This window comes from Harpegnathos saltator, unplaced genomic scaffold (genome assembly GCF_003227715.2).
Source record: "Harpegnathos saltator strain DR-91 unplaced genomic scaffold, Hsal_v8.6 scaffold362, whole genome shotgun sequence".
NCBI classification, from domain to species: Eukaryota; Metazoa; Arthropoda; class Insecta; order Hymenoptera; family Formicidae; genus Harpegnathos; species Harpegnathos saltator.
Window position 1 is genome coordinate 16,000 of NW_020230164.1, and position 24,420 is coordinate 40,419.

General features: G+C 41.8%; 3 protein-coding genes across 5 annotated transcripts; 2 read left to right on the forward strand and 1 right to left on the reverse strand.

Annotated features, from left to right (window-relative positions):
- The first annotated feature begins 16,760 nt into the window (after window positions 1-16,760).
- Window positions 16,761-18,648, forward strand: LOC112588969 (uncharacterized). Of its 2 annotated transcripts, XM_025300415.1 has the most exons (5): window positions 16,761-16,946; window positions 17,445-17,664; window positions 17,751-17,940; window positions 18,085-18,121; window positions 18,240-18,648. In XM_025300415.1, the coding sequence occupies exons 3-5, from the start codon at window positions 17,826-17,828 to the stop codon at window positions 18,436-18,438; spliced, it is 351 nt and encodes a 116-aa protein (XP_025156200.1). In that variant the 5' UTR covers window positions 16,761-16,946; window positions 17,445-17,664; window positions 17,751-17,825; the 3' UTR covers window positions 18,439-18,648. The 2 variants fall into 2 exon arrangements, 1 of the variants encoding a protein (XP_025156200.1); XR_003113145.1 differs by lacking the exon at window positions 18,085-18,121 and having other exon boundaries at window positions 16,768-16,946; window positions 18,240-18,449.
- A 1,310-nt stretch (window positions 18,649-19,958) lies between these two features.
- Window positions 19,959-22,218, forward strand: stas (Transmembrane protein stas). Of its 2 annotated transcripts, none has more exons than XM_011138168.3 (4): window positions 19,959-20,299; window positions 20,676-20,799; window positions 20,919-21,047; window positions 21,428-22,218. In XM_011138168.3, the coding sequence occupies exons 1-4, from the start codon at window positions 20,242-20,244 to the stop codon at window positions 21,933-21,935; spliced, it is 819 nt and encodes a 272-aa protein (XP_011136470.1). In that variant the 5' UTR covers window positions 19,959-20,241; the 3' UTR covers window positions 21,936-22,218. The 2 variants fall into 2 exon arrangements, with proteins under 2 accessions (XP_011136470.1, XP_011136472.1); XM_011138170.3 differs by having other exon boundaries at window positions 20,679-20,799.
- On the reverse strand, window positions 21,900-24,420 carry LOC105181417 (uncharacterized). The gene is made up of 5 exons (XM_011138171.2): window positions 23,664-24,420; window positions 23,309-23,570; window positions 22,974-23,181; window positions 22,653-22,782; window positions 21,900-22,562 (listed from the first exon to the last, which is right to left on the reverse strand). The coding sequence occupies exons 1-5, from the start codon at window positions 23,992-23,994 to the stop codon at window positions 22,471-22,473; spliced, it is 1,023 nt and encodes a 340-aa protein (XP_011136473.1). The 5' UTR covers window positions 23,995-24,420; the 3' UTR covers window positions 21,900-22,470.

Consider the following 24,420-nt stretch of genomic DNA (forward strand, 5'->3'; position numbering starts at 1 on the left):
CCTCGAGGTATGCCGCCAGGATGCGCCGGAGATAGACGGGCACCCCGTGATGCTCGAGGGCCTGTCCGATCTCCGGCCAGGACAGGGTGTTGAAGGCATTCTTGAAGTCTAAGGACACCGCCAACAACACCCCGCTCCCCCTCTCCACGACTGTCTCGGTCAGATCTCGGACTGGACTGCGTCCAGCGTAGACCTTCCGGGCCTGAATCCGTATTGACGGTCGTGGAGGTTCGGCCGCTCCGAGGACAGGTGCTGGACGAGGCGATCGGCAATGATGCGTTCGAGCATCTTGCCCGCCTCATCCAGCAGGCATATCGGCCTGTAAGCCGACGCGCTCCCGGGTGGCTTGGCCCTCCTCCTTGAGGCACGCGCTTAATACCCCGCGTAAGGCCGCGGACAGGTTCTCATCGCCGAGGGCGAGAGCCCAGGCTCGGCCAGGAATTCCATCAGGGCCAGGGGCTTTCCCCTTACCACCGAGCTTTCTCCTGGCCTTGACGAGCTACTCCGGTCCCACAGCTAGGCCCTCCTCCCAGTTTCCCTCCCCCATTTCTGGGGTAGAAATCCTGGGGGGGCCCCCCTCTACCCTCAGGAAGAGGGTGTCGAGGAGTCCTTCGAGGGCCTGACTGTCCAATGTTTCCGTTGGCGGGGGCGCCTAAGGGATCTTGCCCATCGCTCTCTTGTACGGGCGCCCCCACGGATCGTTGTCCAGGGAGCTCGTCAATTGCTCACAGGCTGCTCGCTTAGCCTCGGCGATGACGACTCGGAGCGCTTCTCTGGCTATCAGGTAGACCTCCTTCGCTCTCGCGACATCCCCGCCTCTTCGTCGGGCCCGGTAATAGTACCGTCTGGCCTGGACGGAGGAGTCTCGGAGTTCCGCTATCTCCTTCGTCCACCAGTGGGCGACCCGACGACGGCGAGGGTGGGCTTGGGGCATCGCAGCGTCGCACACCGACGCCACGATACCCTCTAATTCCTCAGCCCCCTCCAGGGGGCTGAGGACTCACTCACCCGGCTCTTTCTCGAAGTGCCAGGTGGCCACGAGGACGGCCGCCTTGAACCTATCCACGTCCAGTCGACTGAGAGCCCATCTCCTGGGGAGAAGAAAGCCCCCTCCCCGGGGCAGCGGGGGGCCCGCACTCGTGGAGGTCTGGGGAGGCGGAGGGCCCACACAATGTGCCGATGATCGGACAGTGTTTCGCCCTCCACCTCCACCTTCCACTCCGGGAACAACCGGGCGGCCGAGGGGGTAGCCCAGGTCAAACCAATAACCGACTCCCCCCCGGCCGCACACAGGTGCTGGCCGACCCCTCGTTCATTAACGAGAGGTCAAATCCCGCTACATTCGATCATTGCCTCGCCCCTGGGGTCCTTCTGCCGGGGACTGCAACCCACCCTTCCGAGTGGGCGTTGAAGTCCCCGGCGATGACGACGGGTCGGGGGTGGCACCTTCTCACTACTTCCCCGATCCCGTCAAGGATCCCCTTAATAAGGGTGAGGTCTCCTAGACCGCGTCTGTTTCGTCGGTGATGGAGGTAAACCCCTACCACCGTGATGGACCTACATGAGTCGACTTTTTTTTTTCTTTTTGACGAGCAGAAAATCCATCATGGATACCCTGACCCTCGGGGAAGGGCCAGGATTATGCCGGACTCCTACCGACTAAAACCTCCCCGGGCGCTGCGAAGGGACTGGCTTCGGGGTCCCGGAGCCGCGTAACTGCTTATCGAGGCCCCGAGTCCAGGCTTACGCCTTTTGTCCCTGAGGGGCAGGAGGGAGGGGGGAAGCCAACCCGAAGGTTCGCTTCGATCACCGCTACCCTTTCCCGCCCCTCACGCCTCATCTCTACGGTCAGGAAGGGGGAAGCCGGCCAAGGCCCGCTTCGACCACCGTTCCTGACCAGATGAGGCGCCGCCAGTACATGTTGTGTGGCTGACTGACCCACCGTATCAGCCAGCCACCCTACGTTGGGAGGGTTGGTTGGGGTACCAGAAGTCCCCGCCCGGTGCCCCGCCCTCCCGCCCGGCGGTTACGGGGGGAAAGCTGCCCTAGCCGCCGGGCTCACCCCACCTCCGCAGAGGAATGGGGTGGGGGGTCCTAATGACCCCTCTCCCGTATATCCGACTTCTTTGTGTCGGATCTACGGTCAGGGGGGAGGGGTGTTTTCTTCGATGATGATAAATCACCATCGACACCCTCTCCCCCCTCCCTATTCCTATCCGACTCCCTTTTTAAGGGAAGCCGGTGGATTACTGGTGGAGGGCCTGGATCGAAGCCGCGCCCTCCAATCCGCCCTATCTCCCGTCGCTGTCACCATCACAGGGGGGGCAGGGGGGGCAACGATGACACCGTTGCCGCTGCCACTACTGCCGGGGGGGCAAGCAGCAGCAATGCTGCCGTCAGTATTATAGGGGGAAGCCGCTGTAAAACAACGACCGGCATTCCCCGGTCTCTCACATGCCCCCCGCTGGAGGCACCCCTCTTCCTCCGGGTCCTTCCTCCTCTCCTCTTGGAGGAGGAGCAGGAGGGGGAGGGGGGAGGGGGTGGTGGAGGTGGTGGTGGACCCACCATCCTCCTAATCTCCTCGGAGGAGGAGGAGTCCGCATCCCCCTCCCTACTCCTACTCCTGTCTCCTCTCCACTGGCGGTGTCTTTCTCGCCTCCTCCGCTTTCTCCCTCTGCCTTCTGCCCTCCTGCGTCCTTCTTCTGCCTCCTCCTTCTGCGATATCACCGTTTCGCAGAAGGAGGAGAACGCCTTCCATTTCTTCTCACTCTCCAGCACTGCCCCAATAATGCTGGAGAGTGAAAGATCATTCCCTATATCGTTGACCATGACTCCGCACTCAATGCTCCAGGCGGGGCAATCCTGGAGCGTACGTTGCGCGGAGTCATGGTCATGCCCACAATGGTGGCAGGCCGTTGTGCGCTCTTTCCCTATTCGGCACAGGTACTCACCAAAGCACCCATGCCCGGTGAATACCTGTGCCATCCTGAATGTCAGGGTCCCATGGGCCCTTCCTACCCACTCGTGCAGGAAGGGCCGGACGGCCTCGACGGTCCTCCTCCCGCACCTGGCATTGGCCAGGAATTTGCCATCTCTGGAGGAGGACCTGTCGAGTCTGGTGCTTCATGGCTCTTATGGCCCCGGCGAGCGATACATCCACCCTCCTGTACGCAGGAGCTCCCGCTTCCTGTCATACACCACATGAGTCGACTGCCACGAACGAGGACCCCTTCTCCTTGAGCTCGCAGGGAGGTGTCCCCGCCGCGGGCCCTGGTTTGCCACCATGGCCACCGAGCCATCACTACTGCCGAATCAGCTCGCGCTGTTTACCGGCACGAAGTACGGCTCGGTGGCGACCCCCAGCCCGGCACGCAGCTCCAGGCTCCTGTGTAACCACAGGTCCTGGGCTCGGGTGCCGGTGCCGAGGTTGGCCTGTAGGACCCGGAGCAGCGCGAAGACTAGGCCTTCGTCGCATTCTCCGGGCTACCTACATCCATCCCCTCTTGGGAGACCTCCGTCGGCTGTGCTGCTTCGGTGTCCCCGGTGGGGGTATCGGCCTTGGTCTTGATGGCCTCATTCGTGGGTTCCTCTGTCTGCGCGGAAACATGGGGAGACTTTACCTCGACGTCCCCCTCCCCTCGGGAGTATGGGGGGTTCGTGTACCTGGGGAGTCGGGGGTGGCACTCCCTCCGACTCCCCTCCTGCGGTCGTTAGGGGCTTCCCCTCAGGGTCCACCCTCCTCACCTTATCCCTTCTCCTGGGGTTGGGGTCCTCTTCCGTCTCGTCTTCCCTTCGTTGGTCCCCTTCTCCCAGGTCCGGCTCCTCTGTCCCCTGTCTTTTCCTCCTCGACAAGGATGTCACCTCCATCGGTTCGGTTAGTTCGGGAGAAGGACTCCATCCAAGCTCCTCCACCATTCCTGCGACATAATGACCGCCAATAATGGAGGCCACTTCATCATCCTCCAGGTCCCTCGTCGGTGATCGGGCCATCTCCTCCGCAGGGTTCCTCGTTGGGCAGGTGCCGGGACCGACACCTCCCACCTGTAACACGCTGTCCGGGGGAATCTCCGTGGGGATTCGGGCCTCCCCCGTTTCGACTCTTCTCTTCCCGGCCTGTTTCTCCTCCTTCCTCCCCTCCTTCTCTTCTTGGGAGAGGGCTTGCAGGCAGGCCCTCCGATCTTATGATTAGAAGGCCTGCCCGCTTCGGTGCAGACAGGGCACCTTGCCGCCGCTTGATATTCTTTGGCGCGGTGGCCGGGGTTACCGCAACGGTAACAGAGACCGCTGCGGTCGACGGCGCTCGTGCACCGCTCGCGCACGTGCCCCCGCTTTAAGCAGCCGTAGCACAGAAGTGCGCGGGCGGGCAGAGCCGTCACCCCGGCGCAGGTCCACCCCATCGGGACCCGCTCCGCGGCAGCGACCTTCGCAGTCGCTGCCAGCAGACACCGCACCACTACCGCCCCTGTGCCCCTCTGGAAGACGCTCATCTCTCCCGCGGATACTTCCGCGGGAGTGCATCCCCCAGCAAGGGCTATGGCGGCCGCCACCTCGTCGGCCCCGGTTGTCGCGTCCAGGCCGGAGATTCGCAACGCTGCGAACTTCCTCGGTCTCTGGACCCGAAAACCGGGGCTCTTTTCCGCCGTCAGCTTGCGGAGTTCGTCCGCAAGCCGGTCGGCAGAAGGCCCTGCTTTGAGGCCAGACACCTCGACCAGCATGGCGCCACTGAGGGCTTTGCGGACCCTTAGGAACACCTCAATCCCCAGGTCCATTGGTCTTATCCGGTGCCTGGCCTCAACCATGAACTCCTGGTAACGACCAGTCGGGCACACAACGGTGACGGCCGCCGACCTCGGCGACTTCGGCTTACTCTGTCTCGCCCTTTGCGCCCTCCTCCCAGGTACTGCCTTTGGAGGATTAGAGGCTCCTTCCTTCGCCTTCTTCTCCTCCTCTTGCGGCTTCCGCTTCCCCCTCCTGATGACCTGTGCCCATGTTTCCTCCTTCTTAGTCGGCACCTGTCCACTGAGGGAATTCCATAGCCTTCTTTTCAGGGGGTAGCGTCCCCACTCCTCCAATTGTTTAGCCGGGATTCCCATACCCGGCTCCTCCTTCCTCTGAGCAACTCCACTCCCTTGGGAACCTGGAACAGGACCCTTACCTCCGTCACTCTGGGCCCTTCGCTGTTCCTCTCACCTTCGTACCTGCCTCCTCTTCTTCCTTTTCGCCCTCTCTTTCTTTCCCTTACCCTTCTCCGGTTCCGCTGGTGTTGGCGGGACCTGAGTCCTTACCGAAGCGGTTTCCTCCTTTCGTCCAGGAGCCGGGGTCGGCTTCGAGGCTCCCGCCGCCTCGGACACACGGCTACCCCTTCTCTCCACGTCGAGGCGAGCCGCCACAACCCTCAGGTTGTCAAGCCCCTCCCCGACGCGGCCAGAAGGGGCCGTAGTGGCCAAGGCAGCTCTTTCCAGGGCCTCTTTCGCCTCCCCCCCGGTCTCTGCACTGGGGGAGTCTCCTCCGGGAAGTTGTCGTAAGACGGCACCTACTCGGAGGGAACCCCTCTCCCCACTCATTCTTAGAGGCAGGTATCAGGGAGGGGGTGGTTACCTCCATTATCGCCGAACCACCGCTACTGGTAGTGGTGGTTCCCTCCCTCGTCCTCTTTTTGACGCCTCTGGTCTTGGCGGCTCCCTCCTTCCTCAACGTCGGCGCCGCAGCCGCTGCTGGTGTTTGCTGCCTTCGCTGTCGCTGCCCGTGAGGTCCTTAAGATCGAGGCACGGTTGGACCTAACCATCCCAGTCATCCCCGATGCCGAAACTCTGGCCGCTTCGCTCGCGTCGCTCGCCGTCCTAGACGTCGAGGTCCGGACGGTCCTCGGTGCCAGGATTTGAGCGACCTTATTGGCGCCTGCGATAGGAATCCTTTGGAGAGAATGACATCGGAAAGGACAACCGGAACCCCGGTCCTCCTCCTCGATGCCGTAGCCCCCCTCTCGGCTACGTCCCTCCCCCCATTTTTCCCCGTAAGGGTTCCCTCCCATGCCCCCAAGTGTCATTGGGGGGGCGGGCTCCCTCTTTACCTTGGTAGAGAGGGGACCCGCCCTTTACCTTGGTAGAGAGGGGTCTGGTCCCTCCGTACAGGCCACCCCGGCATGGTAGAACCTGCCAGGGGTCGAAACCCCTGGTATAGCCCTGTACGTCATCAGGACATGCAAGCTCCCCCACCACGACAAGGTAGCGTCCACGGGGGAGAAACATAGTATTATTATATTTTTATTGAGTAGTGCACTGAACAACTATAACATTATTCTGAGAATTTTCTCATTTAGAGTGACGAAACAAATATATTTTATGAATTTTTTTCGCGCAGATAGAAAATTTCACGGATGTAATGGTTTTTGGAGATTATTAAATACTGTATGAAAAATATTTATTAACTTACAGGATATTGTAATAAAAGCAGAGAGGTTTCATTTCGTATTTCTTGATTCTGTTACAATATTCTTTTATATTTTATACTACATCCTTGTATAACTTAAAATTATTCTTAAAATATTATTAAACAATTCAATAATCAAACCTGTGAACCTGCCCGACTCCGCAAAATAATTAATAAAATATATTTCATTTTCTTGGCGCCGAATATTATCAATACTATTATAAATAATATTACAAATGATATAAATTTTTACAAATAAAATTTGTAAAAATCTGTATTATTTGTAACATTATTATACAATTACAAATAAAATTACAAATAATAATATTACAAATAATATATATTACAAATAATATTATTAATAATAAAGTATTATTTATAATAATTTCCGTGCGCCGAGTAAACAAAACTTTTCAATATTGTCATAGAGAGGAAAGGAGAGAGAGACAGTTGCGCCTGCGATTCAGATTATGGGCAAGAAAGAATTAGGCTCGTTCGCTGAGCGAGAACGAGAGCGACAAGAAGGAAATGATATTCTCTCTCTCTCTCTCTCTCTCTCTCTCTCTCTCTCTCTCTCTCTCTCTCTCTCTCTCTAGCTCGGCGCGTCGACAATTGCCGATCGCGTGGCTCACACGGATAGGCCGAGCTGGCTGTGTGCGTGCATGGGGGGGGGGAATCCTCGTGCAAGCCTGTCACCAAATTCGCATCACTGATACCAATGATATCAAAACCGAACAAGCTACGGACAAGCGTAACTTGTAAATACCGGAGATCAACTGTTTATCAGCTCATAGATAATTAATATGACGAGATACCCGCGGAGACCCGTGTACTTCTCTTTCGTCTTTGCGTACAATTGCGATCAATAAAAAATTTTCACGAATTGTTCGGTTTTGACATCAGTGGTATACGTGTGTATGTGTGTGTGTATGTGTACAATTGCGTACACGTACAATTGCGATATACACTTATCACGTTAACATTGATCATTTTTATTCATGCTAAAAAAATAAGTATGATTATGTAAAGAATTTGTCTGCGTATTATTATACATTCTACATAGTTCTCCCTGTGATAGTAAAAATAACACACTTGAACAACCTCTACGCTCATATCACAAAGCCTCATCCACTGCGCTACTGAAGCAAATTGGTAATTCTTCTGTTATAACAACATTAACAGAAAAGACTAAACTTCAAACTGCATTTCTCAAAAACGTTTAAGATTTGCACCGTTATTGGGTAGCATTTGTTACTGTTACATCAATATTATACTTTTCTAAAAGCAAAATCACGCGGTTATTTCAAGGATGAAGATTCCTCTTGTGTGAGATATTAATTATTCATTCTTTATTAATGGGAAAAGATTTTCCTTTGGTTTAAATGTTCAAGAAAAGTTATTTGTTCTCTGAGAATCTTTCAATTTTTATGTTTGTGAAAAGTTTATAAAATTCGTAAAGAAAGAAAATTATTTTACTACCTACCTGTTCAAGAGTTGCGCATAAGAGATATTTTAACAAATCTGAATCTGAATCAGTCGACAAATTAAATTTTTCATTCAAAGAAGGTAAGCGTAAGTAAGATAAGTATAAATAATAAATTAAATATTATTCTCTCAATATAATAATAAATATTTTTTCTTTAGCTGAATCATCGAAATAAATATTCTATTATAAACTGACTTTTCGGATTACAATATCAATTTGATTTTTCAGAGTACGCTTTCAAATTGACTCTTCGGAATACGCTATTAAATTGACTTTTCAGAATACACTTTCACGGAGTACATTGACTCTCCTGAGTATACCTTTTTTAGTTGACTTTATGGAGTACACATTTTGAATTAACTCTTCGAAGAGAAGAAAGGAGAAACATTTTATATTTTATTTAAAAAATTTTACTTTTTGCAAAAAACTGATTGATGAAGAAAAAAATAAATTCACGACCTCAACGAAGATCTTAAAAATATTACTGCAAAAAATTAAGTTGTTATTATATACCATTGTACAATATTAAAACATACGCGCAATAATTATCTATAATTTGCATATATGGGCGGTTATGTAATTATAAGTAATATATAAATCATGACAAATTAATGTGGCCGTTCGTTATTTTTGTCGCGTCATTGCTAGAAATCGTCCAAACTCTCAAACTTATTTTCTTCCTGAATTATGAATATAAAGCAACGTGAAAAGAAAATCAGGGAATGTAAGAGGGGACGCTGACGTCTGTCTTACGATAAGATCGCTGCTGGCTCGCTTCAGTTTATTGTTACGTCCTGTAGATTTAATTAGTAAAAATTCTTTCCTCTCGCGGATTTATATTCTCCTAATATAACTATAATAGGAATATATACATATATAAATATAAATTAGGAAACAGACCCATCTGGCGAACAGCCGTCGCGCCAAATGAAAGGCGATTCGGGAAAATTCCATAACAGGAAACAGTGCCCTGTTGTAAAAATCTACGTCTTCGTTTAAAGTTTATATCTGGGTAGTGTTCGCCAAATGTGTCCGTCGTCCTAGCTATAAAAATTTGAAACTCCGCGCTAACAAACCTTCAGTAAAACAAAGAAACTCAGAGCATTCCTGCTCTAAAACTTGAAACTCACATCTTCCCAATCCAAAACCATATGTGCCCTATCAGTTAACCAACAAAGCCTACTTCACCGATGGTTATAAACTCTTATCTCAGGCTTCGATTTACGGCATTTTGATTTTTCCAGCCGGCCGCTTGTACATATTTCTCTATCTCAAGAATCCACCACCTCCACGCTTGTCGCGCCTAATTCATTCAGCCAATCATATCATATCCACTTAAAACTATGAGACATCCACGCTCCACCCTTTAGCCCTTCCATATTCATATCTCCAAAAACTAACTGTCTCCTCCCACGATGTCTTTTAACTTCGCTAATGGCTAAGACTTTTTCCCACTACTGTCAACCAGGACCAATAATAAAAATTAGTAACAAAATCTCTAACTTCATTTGGTTCTCCTTAGGGCTTCACCCCTCTCTAAAAGGGCCATCTCTCTACCCACCCTGATAGCTTCTGCCTCCGATCATTGATATAAAAACCGCGGTAATCTGCCTCCGCGACGACTATTTTGAGAGACAGAAGAACACGGAAACGAAAAAGCTCAGACTCGCACTCTCACGCAGATATTCAAAACTCAGATATTCAGAACTCGGATATTCAGATCTTGAGCATTAGAACTCAGATTCAAATCTTCATAATTCCAGTTCATTCAAATATTTAGTATTCAAATATTCAAGCATTTGGATTTTGGAAAAAGTGCGGGCTTCCTCTTTATATAAGTGAACGACTATTTGGTGCCTTAATCGGAATACGAATATTGGAAACGAGAACACCTACGCAGATTTGCGCCATTCTCACTTCTGCTTGTGTCAACTCATCCTGAATCAGTAGTAAGTTTCGTTTTCTTTACTTTATCTTCCTACTTCTATTTTATTTATTCCACCCTTGAACTTCCTATTAATATTCGTTCCCTTTCCTATCCCTTTCTTTTTCCATTTCATACACTCATACACACACACATACACTCATTCATCTAAGTATAATTGTCATGTTCAAACCATTCAATTACATCATTTTGGGTCGCTATTCATCTTAATAAACCTGTAAACATTCAATCCGCATCGTTATATCCTATTATTAATAAATTTGTTAATTCAAACCGTGCCGTTATATAATTTTGTCATCTTTATTTTAATAAATTTGTTAATAGTTATTATCACCAATTAATTTCAAAATCACCCCACCTTCCAACAGTCAACTCATGGTCCTATCCCCGGTAAAGGGACTCGCGTCCTTGACCGAAAAACGGACCGCTCGTCGTATGTCGATGTCCGAGTAAGGGACCCGTCGGGTCCCTGACCCGTTCACTGGCACGCGGTTACGAACGAGGTTCGCCTTATTCGCGAACGGAAAGTTGCGCTCCTCTTCTAGGACGTAACATTATGGTGGTGAGACAAAGACCGATTCTCCGTTTTTATCTAACTAATCTAGCTCGCTCGTGAACATAGCACAGAACAGAACCAAATAATTATGAACATAGCACGGAATAATACCAACAAATCGTGGACATTGGCTTAGTAGTTCATGTCCATGAAAAATGGACCCAGTTGGCGCTTCGAATCAGCCAACTTTTCGATAACGCTGTAAATGCAGCCTTGCCCTCTCTCAGGCTTCTCTCTGGTTCGCAGATGGCTGCGTTCTGAAATTCACTGCCAGTACTTAAATTTACTTCAATACTGGCAGTGAATTTCGGAACACCGCCGATATATGTCTATTTGTGCGCGAAAGATTGTCACATAACCCATAATAATTGTTTAAGATCATCGTTAAACAGCACATGTGAATTACTAGTAATTGATGGAATACAATATTTATATAATAAAACAGGTAAGAGCATTTGCTTATTTTTTGAAAGTTGATGCAGAATAAATTATTTAGAAGTATACACATAACATACAAACACTGTGAATATATACAACATGTACAAACGCTTTCAGAAATTATAAATTTTTCGTCTTTATAGATAATTCTTTCAAACCTATTAATATGCAATTGAAAAAAGAAGAAAATAAGGAAAATGTACAAGGTGAAAAAGGTGAAAAATGTGAAGAAACAAAAATTTGGACCAATGAATCTATCTTGATATTAATCAATTTGATCGGATAATTTGATGAACAATTTCAAACTTCTATAAAAAAATATGTTTGGAAGAATATTCATAATTTTTGCCCTTTTCACCACACCATCATTATTATCTTCATCTTCATTTATTTCTACTATAAAATCATCATTTTCTCTTGCATCCCTCATATCTACACTCAAACGCAAAAACCCGGTACACTAAAAATTTGGGAAAAAATTACAAAATTTCAAATAATCATAACTTGGTAAATAATGAAGATACAAATATGCGCAGAAATGCAAAATGAAGCTTGAAACGTCCTCTTTAAGAATATCTGAATGGCAATTATGCTCGGCCATTTCTTTCAAAATGGCGGATGATAAAGTGAGAGGATGCAAAATTGATAATCAAAGGTCCGTGTTTGCAATGGTGCATGGTGTGCATCAGGTATCGCAGCGTAATGGGACCAAATGCACATGAAAGTATAGAGTGTTATCTTTAAAATGCTACTTTACCGAGCTCGATGTGATCATTTTTCACTGAGTTGTTCCAAATTTTGCTAAAAATGCGGTTTTCTTGTTAAATTTGCATAATTCAGTGAATAAGTATCGCATCAAGCTCTATAACGAAGTATTTTAAGGAAAACATTCTATACTTTTAGGTACTTTTCGTCCCATTGAGCTGCGACACTTACTTTGCTCCATGCGCCGTCGCACGCTCGAACCTTTTCTTAGCAACTTTTCATGTTCTCCTTTTTATCACCCGCCATTTTGAAAAAATATCGTTGCGCACAATTTCGATAGATCTTTCGAAAAGTACGGTTTCAAAGCTTTCAAACCGTTTTTGAAATTTGCTGCTAGGATATTTAGGTGTCGAGATATTCAATTTCGAATTTGCAACAAATGTCGATTCAGCGAGGCTTAAGGGGCTAAGAGGCTCTGCGGTTCGTTTGGCTCTTTCATAATTTCAATAGCTGTGTTCATGTTTCTCTATATAATAATTTACATAACCTGCACAATATATTCAATGATTTGCATTTATTATTTTGAAAGCCAGGGAAATGAAAGTAAAATTCAATTTAGGTTCTTCATTTTGCGTAATCGATATTACGTAATAAAGATGAATTGCGTTTTAAGATACCGCTGTCATTAGCTCAAATTATGGTTGTAAGTCTTCCCAATATAAACCGCATGGAGTTTTGCTGGTAGGAAAAGTCCCATTGTATGTAGTGTGTGTGTGTGTGTTTGTATACCACAAGGATAAGGACCCCGTGGTTCGTCAGCTCCACAGTATTTCAAGATTTCACACCCTCCTTGTGGTGTGTGTGTGTGTGTGTGTGTGTGTGTGTGTGTGTGTGTGTGTGTGGTGTTACAGCAGAGATAAGGACCCCGCAGTTCGTCACTCCTGCAGTAATTAATGACTCCAAACCCTCTCTGCTGTGTGTGTGGTGTGTGTGTACTAATAGTGGGTATGATTGCCTCGTGCGCGTATTACCTCATTCATACGATCAGGCATACTCCTTATTAGTCTTTTAATTTCATCCTGCGTAATTGTATTCCATTCGTTTTCGAGAATTATTCGCAGTTCTCGCAGTGACTGAGGAGCAGGTATGTGATTTCGTACTTTCCTGCCGAGGTTGTCCCATAAGTGTTCGATTGGATTTAAATCTGGACTATTTGTTGGCCAATCGAGTCGATTTATGCCAACTTCATCGAAGAAATCAAGCACTCTTCTCGCAGTGTGTGGTCGAGCATTGTTTTGCATAAACAAGAAGTTCTCTCCGATGGAGGGTGCGTACGGAACAACATACGGAATGAGTATGTCTTCCACGTATACATCTGCGTTCATATTCTTGTCAAAAAAGTGCAGATCTGTATGAGCATTAGCTGAAATTCCTGCCCAAATCATTACAGAGTACACTCCATTGTAGCTATGCCTCTCACTTACCGTACAGTCTGCAAATCGTTCTCCACCGCGACGATAAACTCGTTCTCGTCCATCTGGAGAATAGACACAAAAACGAGATTCATCGCTAAAGAGTACTTTGCTCCAGTCTGCGTAAGTCCAGTCTCTATGCTCAACTGCAAAATTGAGTCGAGCTACGCGATGGTGACATTTAAGCAAAGGTACAGCTGCTGGCCTGCGCGAAAGCAGATTTTGTTCCTTTAATCTTCTCCGAACGGTGTTAACGGATACATTAATGTTGCGGACATCCCTTAAATTGTTTCTAATTTGAACAGATGTTCGATGTCTGTCTCTTAACGAATTTGAATCAATAAATCGGTCATCATTGTGATTGGTACATCGAGGACGTCCCGAACCAGGCCTTCTATGGAAAGAATTGGTTTGTAAGTACCTGGCATAAGCACGTTGCACAGTTGACACTGACAAATCAAGTGCCTGAGCAACGTACCTTCGACTTCTGCCATCTTCAATTAAAGCAATAACTTGAGCAGCCTTTTCAGGATTTATCGTCGCCATAATCGACGCAATAATTTCGATGCGAAACAATCAATTATGGTTTAAATTGATGAAGTTGCACGAAGCAACGCGCCTCGAAAGGAAAAGATCACGGAAAAAGAAAAGTCGCACGAGGCAGCGCTTATCAGAGTGAACACGTTCGGAAAAGGAAAATTGTTTGTCTTTGTTTATTGTCTTGGCACATACATTTAAGAAAAATCCAGTCAAGCCAGGCGTTAAAGCCCGGCGCACCGACAGAATCTCAGTCAAGCCAGAACGTAAGCCCGGCGTACTGACAAACTCGCGAAGTCCAGCGTACAAGAGATAGTGCCACTATCGGCGGTGGACCATACGAAGGCCAAAAACTGTACGAAGGCAATCTCTGATCGTCTCCGCGGGCACTCTTATATGCCCTGGGCAGCTCGAACTCGCGTGCGAGCCGAGGGGCTCGTGCGCGCGACAACCCAGATCGCCGCGTCGCAGCGGCTCCGTGGATTAGGAGCGCCAGGGAATTTCGACGTTCAGGTGGCGTCCAGCGACTCGGCATCTCGCGCGCCGGGTCACCGCGAACTCAGGCACCATCCTGAACAGTATATTCAAGCTGTGTACCATAATGGCCAATCGTACGGAGAAGGTAGAGAGCTAGGGACAGCTTCGCGAACTAAAGTGTATACCACAGTGATCATGCGTAACTGAAGGGTAAAGAATATCTTTTGATAAAAATTAAATTTCCAATTGGCAAAATTGTGTAAATTATTGTATAGAGAATAATGAACGCGGCTATTGAAATTATGAAAGAGCCAAACGAACCGCAAAGCTTCTTAGCCCCTTAAGCCTCGCTGAATCGATATTTGTTGCAAATTCGAAATTGAATATCTCGGCACCTAAATATCCTAGCAGCAAATTTCAAAAACGGTTTGAAAGCTTTGAAACCGTACTTTTCGAAAGATCTATCGAAATTGTGCGCAACGATATTTTTTCAAAATGGCGGGTGATAAAAAGGAGAACATGAAAAGTTGCTAAAAAAAAGGTTCGAGCGTGCGACGTCGCATGGAGCAAAGTAAGTGTCGCAGCTCAATGGAACAAAAAGTACCTAAAAGTATAGAATGTTTTCTTTAAAATACTTCGTTATAGAGCTTGATGCGATACTTATTCACTGAATTATGCAAATTTAACAAGAAAACTGCATTTTTAGCAGAATTTGGAACAACTCAGTGAAAAATGATCACATCGAGCTCGGTAAAGTAGCATTTTAAAGATAACATTCTATACTTTCATGTGCATTTGGTCCCATTACGCTGCGATACCTGATGCACACCATGCACCATCGCAAACACGGACCTTTGATTATCAATTTTGCATCCTCTCACTTTATCATCCGCCATTTTGAAAGAAATGGCCGAGCATAATTGCCATTCAGATATTCTTAAAGAGGACGTTTCAAGCTTCATTTTGCATTTCTGCGCATATTTGTATCTTCTTTATTTACCAAGTTATGATCATTTGAAATTTTGTAATTTTTTCCCAAATTTTTAGTGTACCGGGTTTTTTGCGTTTGAGTGTATGTCGTCGATAATTTCTTCGAATACATCTCCATTTAAAATACAAATATTATGCGCAATACATGCGGATACGACTAATAAACATATTAAATTGAGCCTAACTGTTTCAAGATATTTTAAATGTCTAAATCTTCCTTTTAAACATGCGTAAGCATTTTCTATTACTATACGACATTGTGATATCAATTTATTGAAATTTTTTGTCGGTTATTTAGTCTACCTGTATCTTTAAAGCCAACTAAAAGATATGGTAATAACTTATGGGCTAAGTCTCCCACTAAATGACTATCGTTAGGAAACTGAATAGATAAATTTTGTATCCCTGCATATAAATCAGATTTTTTAAATAATCTCATATCATGAATAGAACCAGGTTGTCCAACATAGACATCTAGAAATACTTTATCACTGTTGCATACTCCTTGTAGAAGTATGGAATGAACGTTTTTCCTGTTACAGTAAGAATTTGGATTATGTTTTGGTTTCAAAATATTAATATGACACCCACCCATAGCTTCAATAATTTCTGAAATAGAATTTAAGTTTTAAAAATTGATATAATCAGAAAGGAATTATAAAGAGAAATTTTTTTTTCTTACTAGGGAAGCCATTAATTATTTTTAGGGCACGTTCTCTATCTGGCCACGATATAATCTTATATCTAATATTAACTTGTAACAGACTGTTACATGTTTTGTAGAGTATACTCCAACAGGTACTTTTGCTAATATCAAAACGATCAGCCACTGAACTAAAAAAGAATGAGAAAATTAAGAAATATTTTTTATATTATGATAGTTATAGTTTGTTTTATATCTGATATTAGCGTGCATATACAATTAATATGATATATAGTTTTAACATATTTACCGAAAAGACTCAATATTAGATAAATATCAAAGGGTAACTATTAATTGTTTTTCCAGTGGAACCGGTTTGCAGTCAACATTTGTTTGGTCTTTACTATTGCTTTCATTATGTAATTTTGTGATTAATAATTCGAATGTAGAAGTTGTTATTCGAAAATGCATTTTAAATACTTTGTCTGAGAAACGTGGTACAATTTTTTCTGCATAATTTAAAACTTTTGGTTGTGCATTTCTATCTTCATCATTGGTATCATCTTGAAACAAATTGTCCCACAACAAATGCAAAACTTATAATGAAACCTCCCAGGTAGCAAGCAGACGTTATTTTGACGTTAAAAACTGGTCACTTTTAGTCATATGTCGTCAAAATGTCGTCAAAATGACCAATTTATATACGGTCATTTACATGACTTCTAATTGACGTCAAAATGCTATACCACTTTGACGTTATATTTCAGTCATGAACTGACGATAATTGCGTACTAATATAATTATTTATAACGTTGATTCCGTAATAACAATTCTTTAAAATTTCGTATCAGATTTTCGATAAGTATTAAAAAAGGTTTGTTTATATATAAATATATTAATATATAAATATATAATATATATATAAATATATAATATATATATAAATATATTTATATATTTTATATATAAATATATTTGGCATATTCCTTTAGAACGAAAAATGTACATCAATCAAATGCAAGAACTCACTTAGCGTTCAGTAAGCGCTTGTAGTACTGAATGCACCCATTGGTCGTGCTGGCTTCGCATGTTCCGTTCTCCATGGGACGTCGACTTTAAGCACTCGACGTGGAAAAGTGCAAATGGCGATCAGTGAAATATCTCTCTCGTTCGCTCATTCGCAAATTATTTACTGTGTTAGTGCATATGTACATGTAGCTTGTGCTTATACAGCTCAATACGGTTAATGTAAAGGCTGAGTACTGAATGTAAGTACCTATTAAATGTGTATTTTATCATTAACCTTGAAAACACGTCATGGACAGTGATGGGAATCATAACCTTTTGACACATCTATGCACAGATACTTTTCAATCTGTGGGGAGGGAGAAGCTCGATTACATTCAGTTTATCGTAAAAATATTGCTATTTATATCGCACGATAAACTGATTGTAGGCTGAGCACACAGATAGAAAAGTCTCTGTGGCGTAAGTGTGCCAAAAGGCCAAGCCCCACAAAAACATACGTGGATTCCATGTGGAATGCACGTTGTATTCACGTGAAATCCACAAAATCACATGGATTTCACGTAGACACAACGTTCTTGTTTTCGTGGGGGAGATTTCCATCACTGGTCATGCCCAATGAAAAGGGGACGTGAAATCTAGGTAGATTTACGTTAATAGTTTACTTAGGTTAAATACGTCCAATGCAAGTTAAAATAAAATTAATCTGAAGTAACTTATTTGCAACTTTGTTAATATAGTTTCACAATGTCTTGTGGGTATTCAATTTGTCAGCAATACTCATGAAGAAGGTACAATTGCATTGATTTATCGATCATGGTTTACGCCTCTGAAAAGTCAAGTCTGGTGGCCTCCATACAAGACTAGTGTTCAATTTAAAAAAGCACTTGTTTACTGAAGAACAAGTAAACGAAAATACATGGGCATTGTATGAGGTGAAACGTATATTTTTTACTTGTGGTATGTATTTTATGTATAACATTATACTCGTTTGTTATTTGTACAGTAATATAAATATATTTTAAAGTATTGTTATTTATATATAGATGAATTTGATAAGGCCTTTGAAAAACTAAAAGAATGTGAAGAAGTGTCTGATTTACAATCTACTGAAGTAGAAGATGACGTACAAAGTAAGAAAACGCAAACCAAATTTAAAATATGTCATAAGTAGTGAAGACGAATACGATGAAAACTGTGATTCTCTACAGCCATCAGCAAAACTTGATAAATCAGGTGAGACAAACATAATTTACATTTATAAGGATAAGAATATTATCATTGTTTTTCCCTTCATTTATTCTTGTACTATGTTACAATATAATAAAATATTATGCGCGTTTCATGTTTCATGTTTATAAAAACATATCCTTTTTTAAGTACAATTGAAAAATGGACCTTGCAAAACACAACGTAGGTACGTTGCAGATAAAAATTATGAAAATAGGAAATAAATGTATTGTCATCAATTACGTATTTATTTTGAGAATCTCTTGATTCTGATTTTTTTGTGAAATTTTTGTTTGTGTTTACAGAGATTGTGTATTACAAGAAATACCTACTAATTCTTTTGCAAGTTACACAAATAACGATGCATCTATAATTGCTCCAACTATTAACACTAGAACAAAAGTTACTAATTCTACGCTTATAAATAAAAATGAAAATTATACGAAGCAGGTTGCAGAAAAAGGTAAGCGTCATTGCTTAATATATATGTTGTTCGCACTTTGAGTGAATTAAAAGCATGGCTTGTTAATCTCATTGACAGTAAATGTATTCTATTGCCTTATACTAACGATAACAATTGTTACGTATGCTTACCAATCGTACATGGTTTGGACTAATGTATTAGTTCAAATATCCTCTAATATGAGTTTTTTTTGTTATATTCCATTTAATTTACGAAAGTGTGATAATTGAAGAAATGATTTTAGTTATACTGTCAAAAATTACATATATTCTATTTCTATTTGATTCTATAATAATATATTATATATTATGTAAATAAGAGCTTTTATGTTTCAATAAAAAAATTAATGATCTGATGTATATGTCTATGTTTGTACTATATTTGCGTCTTCATTATGTCCTAAATATATCATCTTGCTGCCTGTATGCTGATAAATACGTCCAAAGATCCATTTATGACGTCAAAATACGGTCCTTCTATGACGTCAAAAAACGGTCCTTGCATGACGTCAATATTTTGGGACATTCGACCGTCTTTTGGACATCATAACGATGTCAATCCCTGACGTCAAGTTTAGACAGCAAATAACTAATTTTCGACGTCATAATGACGTCTGTTTGCTACCTGGGCTATTATCTTATCCTACATATTTTTCTGTATACTGTAATCCACATATTTTTATTTATTATTCATATTGTAAAATTATTTAATTGAAATATACTAGTATTCTTACGCACTTACTGCCACTTATAATACCTGGATATTGATATTTACATTTTATTTTGAGGTCAAAATTAATAAGTGACAGCTTCTGGTTCTGGTTCAATAAGTGGCTCTGGGCTGAGCTGTTAAGCGTAGTCTAGAATGACAGTAAGCAGTAAGAAGTAAGCGTAAGCGGTAAGAAATAAACCAATCACAGTCGATTATGACAAAAATAATTAACTGTGGTTGGTCCATTTCTTACTGTTCACGCTTTCTTCTTACTCCTTACGGCCATTGTAGCCCACGCTTTACACGCTTCCCCTACGCCAGTCAACGATTATGAAGGTAAAAGAAACAGGGATCACGCGTCCGCGTGCCCCATGATCAAAAAATATGCGTTGGAACTACATTCAACCACCACGGAGGCGAACAAGACTCAAATGACAGCTCCGAGTCCTCGGGATCGTTCGACATTTACTTTTATGCTCGGTTTGCTCGAAGGTCACGTGATGCATGCTCGCCATCTGCTAGTTCGCATCTCAGATATGTAATGCCGAACGCACCTACTGTAGTTCCCGGCTACAAATGGGCAACAAATGGGCGCAGATGGCGATAAAATCAGTCGTGAAAATTCAAACACCAAAAACGCCGGCGTGACCGCTCTCAAGCTTCTCTCTGACTATAGTCTGTTTTAGTAGCTCGAATATAAACCAGACTCAAATCACAGACACAAATCTCGTATCGTTACCGAAACATCGAGTTAGTTGACGTCTATTTTCTCAGGGGGCGTATCAGGACATTTGTTTTCGCTCGGTGCCGCTCTCAGGTTTCTCTCTGTATCCATCATCGGTTCTGAGTCTTTTGTTCGCCTCTGTGGCGGTTGGATGTGGTTCTTGTAACTACGCATAATTTTTTGATCGTGGGGACTGCGTACGCGCTGTCCCTGTTTTTCTTTTTACATCATACTACTGGGAAATGGCGTATGGACATTGCTGTTTGCAGTCCGGAGCCATATAAAGAACTGAACTGAACTATCATCCGTTCCTTGAGGAATACTACATGATTTGCACTCGTATACGGTGACGACAAAACAAACAAAAAGAGTGCACGAGGAAGTGCATTATCGAAGATTGTTCAGGGAGATGGGAGAAATAATGAAAGTGACGCGAAACATGAGTTCGCAAGTTGACACGAGAACAGGTGAAGCATGATTAATTGTTCTGCTGTTTTTTTGCAAAGAATGCGAGTCAGGAAGCAATGCATCTATATGCGTACACAATTTTGTATGCATATTGAATATGATGCGATGCACTTTTATAATGATATTTAAAAAACACATGTACATATGTACATATCATAGAGAAAAAAATTACTTCGACAAATTTTGCAACAAATTTGCATAACCTACTATATAATTTATAAATTTTAAATATTGTCAAATTTTAATTTTGTGTATTGCAATCTTATTTTCTTTTCTCTTTAAGTATGATGCTCTTTCTTCCTGAATATAAATCTTAATTTTATTCTTAATTTTAATCTATTTACAATTAAATGTTTATTCATACTCGTATCATAGTAGCATTTGAAACAGCAAGTGAGAAAGCTTCAACTAGGAGAACATTGTTAACTGTTGGGTTGATCTTTATAGTCTCACTGACTGCATTATTTTATGTATATATGAGCTTCCCAGAATTAGAAGAGTAAGTCCAAAAGTTTGATATATATTTTTACATTAATATGTTTGTGTATCTCATATAAAATATATATTTAGTTTTATATCAAATATGAGGAATGTACAGATTATTTGTATATTTTACAGAGATGAAAAACAACATATGAAACTACCACTTCATATAGAGGATGCTAAAAATCTTGGGAAATTGTTAGGACGATATAAAGATCTCTATTATTTTCAAGTATTGGCTGGTGTATTTGTCACTTATATCTTGTATCCTTGAATATATCACATGCTCATGTTTCTTTGCTATCAAATATTTCCTACTACAATGTGCTCATTCATAACAATTGTTAGATGTATTAGATGGTAACTTTCTATCAAATTCTAAATAACTATATCAAGCTGATATGTTATATAGTCAAAAAGATATATTTAATTTAATTTGTGTTAATTTAATATATTATTTATATACATCATTAAGATAAAAATTTAGCATAAAATTAGTAGTAATATATATCTACATGTATATATACATATATATATGTATAAATGTACACATGTGTATATGTATATATATATATATGAAACAATTGGTATGAATAAGATTAATGAAAGATATTCATTATATTCCTTAAAAAAATAATCTATAGCCTGCAAACATTTGCCATTCCTGGTTCTATCTTTCTTTCAATACTATCAGGATTCCTGTTCTGCTTTCCAGTCGCGCTTCTGCTCGTATGTACCTGTAGTGCGATTGGTGCCACCCTGTGTTACATGTTGTCTTCGTTATTGGGCAGGCGACTGTTATACCGATACTTCCCAAGAAAAGCAAAAGAGTGGACAGTAATCGTAAACAAGCATCAGGACAATCTGCTGAACTATATACTGTTTCTCAGGGTAACACCGTTACTACCGAATTGGTTCATCAACTTAGCCAGCCCAGTGATCGGCGTGCCAATGATGCCATTCATTGTCGGTACTTTCTTCGGGGTTGCACCACCCTCTTTTGTGGCTATACAAGCTGGACAGACATTACACAAGTTGACATCATCGAGCGACGCATGGTCGTGGAACAGTATTATCATGCTGTGCATATTTGCTTTGCTTTCACTAGTGCCTGTGTTATATAAACAGAAACTCAAACAGAAGTTTGAGTAGACACGGATTGGACTTCGATACCAGAGGATTCAATATGACATTCCGATATTTCACACAAGCGGAGGAAACCTTTCCTCGACAATCGCACATCGTCGTGAAGCGAAATATCCTATCTATTGAAACTTTAAGGGAGATTTGAGAGAAACATTTGTAAAAATGATGCAAGCAACCAGTGAATATGGAAAGCTGTTCTGTGAATCCGCTTTTTTGCGTCCTACGCTGAAATTATTTGCATTTGTGTACAGTTATACGTACGAGGTAGTATATTGAATTTCCACAAGCACAATTTGCGTATAACTTATTTATTGTTATCGTTGTTCATTTCTATATATCTTCTACTTTAATTGCGAATATCGTTTAGAAAGAAAATTATTTAAATTAAAAGTAAACAAAACTGAATTGAGAAATTAACTCTAAGAATTATTAACTAATGAGAAAAAAACTGCAGACAAAATAAAATATAAAACTTCATATAAACATAATTTATACATGTGTACATTATTGTTTTGGATTATGAATATTTCTATTAGGAATGTTAACAAAACGATGTTAGATAACTGATAGAGAGATCAGTAGCATTGTATACAGGCAGACTCACAGGTCTCCAATACCACCAATTGTACCATACTTAAAGATATAAATGAAAAAAAAAAGGAAACATTAATATGTCAATAAAAATTAAGAAAAACTTATGTTGTATTAATTAATTATACTCACATGTATGCCCAGCAGACAATAGAATGGTAGATGATCTACAATGTTGTATGCATTCTGAACTTGGCATCATTCTTATCAGTCTTGCACCAGCTGTGCATCGTATCACAATATTGCTACATTCAGGACTAGGCTAAAGATATAAATAAAAGAAACTATTACATTAAGAATTGTTACATTCACAAATAATAAACATTGGCTTTAGTTAAATTGCTTAATAGGTTGATTTGTATACTTGAGAACCTAAGTGATTTTTGTCTTCATATACGAATGAATTATTTTTCACTCTGAATCATGATAACAAAAATATTTCTATTTTCCTACCAATACATAAGATGGTGATTTTGATTCATCAATAAAAACAAATTTCTCTATGCCTTGACTCCACCAATTTGGAATCTCAGTTGGCTTTGGAAATAGTCTTCGTAGTATTCTGTTTGGCTTCATGCGATTTATCTTCCATAATATATGAGTGGTAAGTGAATTAGTTGGATACATATCTAGTCTATCAACCATGATGTCATGTATGGTTCTAAATAAATATTTAATGCATATTTAACTTATATTCAATAGCAATATTAGTACAGTTTATGCATTCTTTCTGTAAATTAAAGATTTTGTTTTAACATTAGTTAGGAAAATTATGTATAAGAACTTACTTGAAAGATTCATTATTAGAGATGATTTTTTCAGCATCTTGATCAAAGATATCATAGTTATTCCAATATATATTAACTAGATCATTCATCTTAATTTCTGTATTATTTTCAGCTTTAGTGTATGGTATACCGACATTGAAAGATTTACTGATATTGTGACCAGTTAAATCTGGTACAGAATAAACTACAGTACATGCCAAACAATCCATATCATTTACATAGAAATATGGATTTTCTATCAAGCACCATTCATCATATAATTCTAAAATATTACATATATTAATCATAAAAGTACTTCAAAACTATATTGAAATATTGGCTTGTAATATTTTAATTTTTTATTATATTTACAAACCAGATAATGATGGATATAAACTCATAACAGGCACAGCCACTTTGCGTAAAATATATAAACTAGGATAAATGGAATTCTGACAAAGTCTGACGAGTATATCACTCAACCATTTTTGACTGCATAAAGTTAGCAATATGAATGAAGCGAAAATGAGTAAACAAGAAAGTTTCAACAAATTCGCCAGTGTGCTTGGCTTTCTTGAATATTTCGTCTCTAATTGCTGGAAACATGTTCGAAATATGTCTGTGGTTTGAATTTCTGAAACGTTATGGTCGAGTGCGTATTGTCTGATTAATCGTATACGTTCCGTATACTCATCTAAATTGATCATAATTACGAAGTTTTTGACAGCTCTCAGTTTCTTTCTTTCCTTCTATAACTGGCTCTGGGGGAAGTGGATATCTCCATATGCCATTCTTTATGTCGAATAAGAGTGGTAAGAAAAACAAGGATCACGCGTACAAAGACCCAATAGTCAAAAATTAGTTTCGTAGTGACAAAAACCACATTCAACGGCTCCAGAGGCCAACAAAAGACTTAGCAGCTCTTAATTGCGTAAACACTAATTTTATATTAGGGTACGGTCACATGGAGTTCGAAATAGCGGAATGGAAAAACAAACGTAAAAAGTAAATAATTAGGGCCAGAGCACAGACTTCTGCACAACGCATAATACAAAACGCGTAAGAGAATCTACCAATCAGAGTTCCTTATTTCTATCCTGAGGAGGGAAATGAAGAAAACTAATTGGTTTATT

Excerpts from the sequence above, each read along its gene's own strand:
- LOC112588969 (XM_025300415.1), top strand. The coding sequence starts at position 17,826 with ATGACGTACAAAGTAAGAAAACGCAAACCAAATTTAAAATATGTCATA. Across the intron at positions 17,941-18,084 it reads AGCAAAACTTGATAAATCAG|TACAATTGAAAAATGGACCT; the intron begins GTGAGACAAACA and ends TCCTTTTTTAAG. Across the intron at positions 18,122-18,239 it reads CCTTGCAAAACACAACGTAG|AGATTGTGTATTACAAGAAA; the intron begins GTACGTTGCAGA and ends TTGTGTTTACAG.
- LOC105181417 (XM_011138171.2), bottom strand. The coding sequence starts at position 23,994 with ATGATCAATTTAGATGAGTATACGGAACGTATACGATTAATCAGACAA. Across the intron at positions 23,571-23,663 it reads TTTATATCCATCATTATCTG|AATTATATGATGAATGGTGC; the intron begins GTTTGTAAATAT and ends GTAATATTTTAG. Across the intron at positions 22,563-22,652 it reads ATTGTCTGCTGGGCATACAT|TATGGTACAATTGGTGGTAT; the intron begins GTGAGTATAATT and ends TATATCTTTAAG.
- stas (XM_011138168.3), top strand. The coding sequence starts at position 20,242 with ATGGGAGAAATAATGAAAGTGACGCGAAACATGAGTTCGCAAGTTGAC. Across the intron at positions 20,300-20,675 it reads GCAAGTTGACACGAGAACAG|TAGCATTTGAAACAGCAAGT; the intron begins GTGAAGCATGAT and ends CTCGTATCATAG. Across the intron at positions 21,048-21,427 it reads GTATTTGTCACTTATATCTT|CCTGCAAACATTTGCCATTC; the intron begins GTATCCTTGAAT and ends AATAATCTATAG.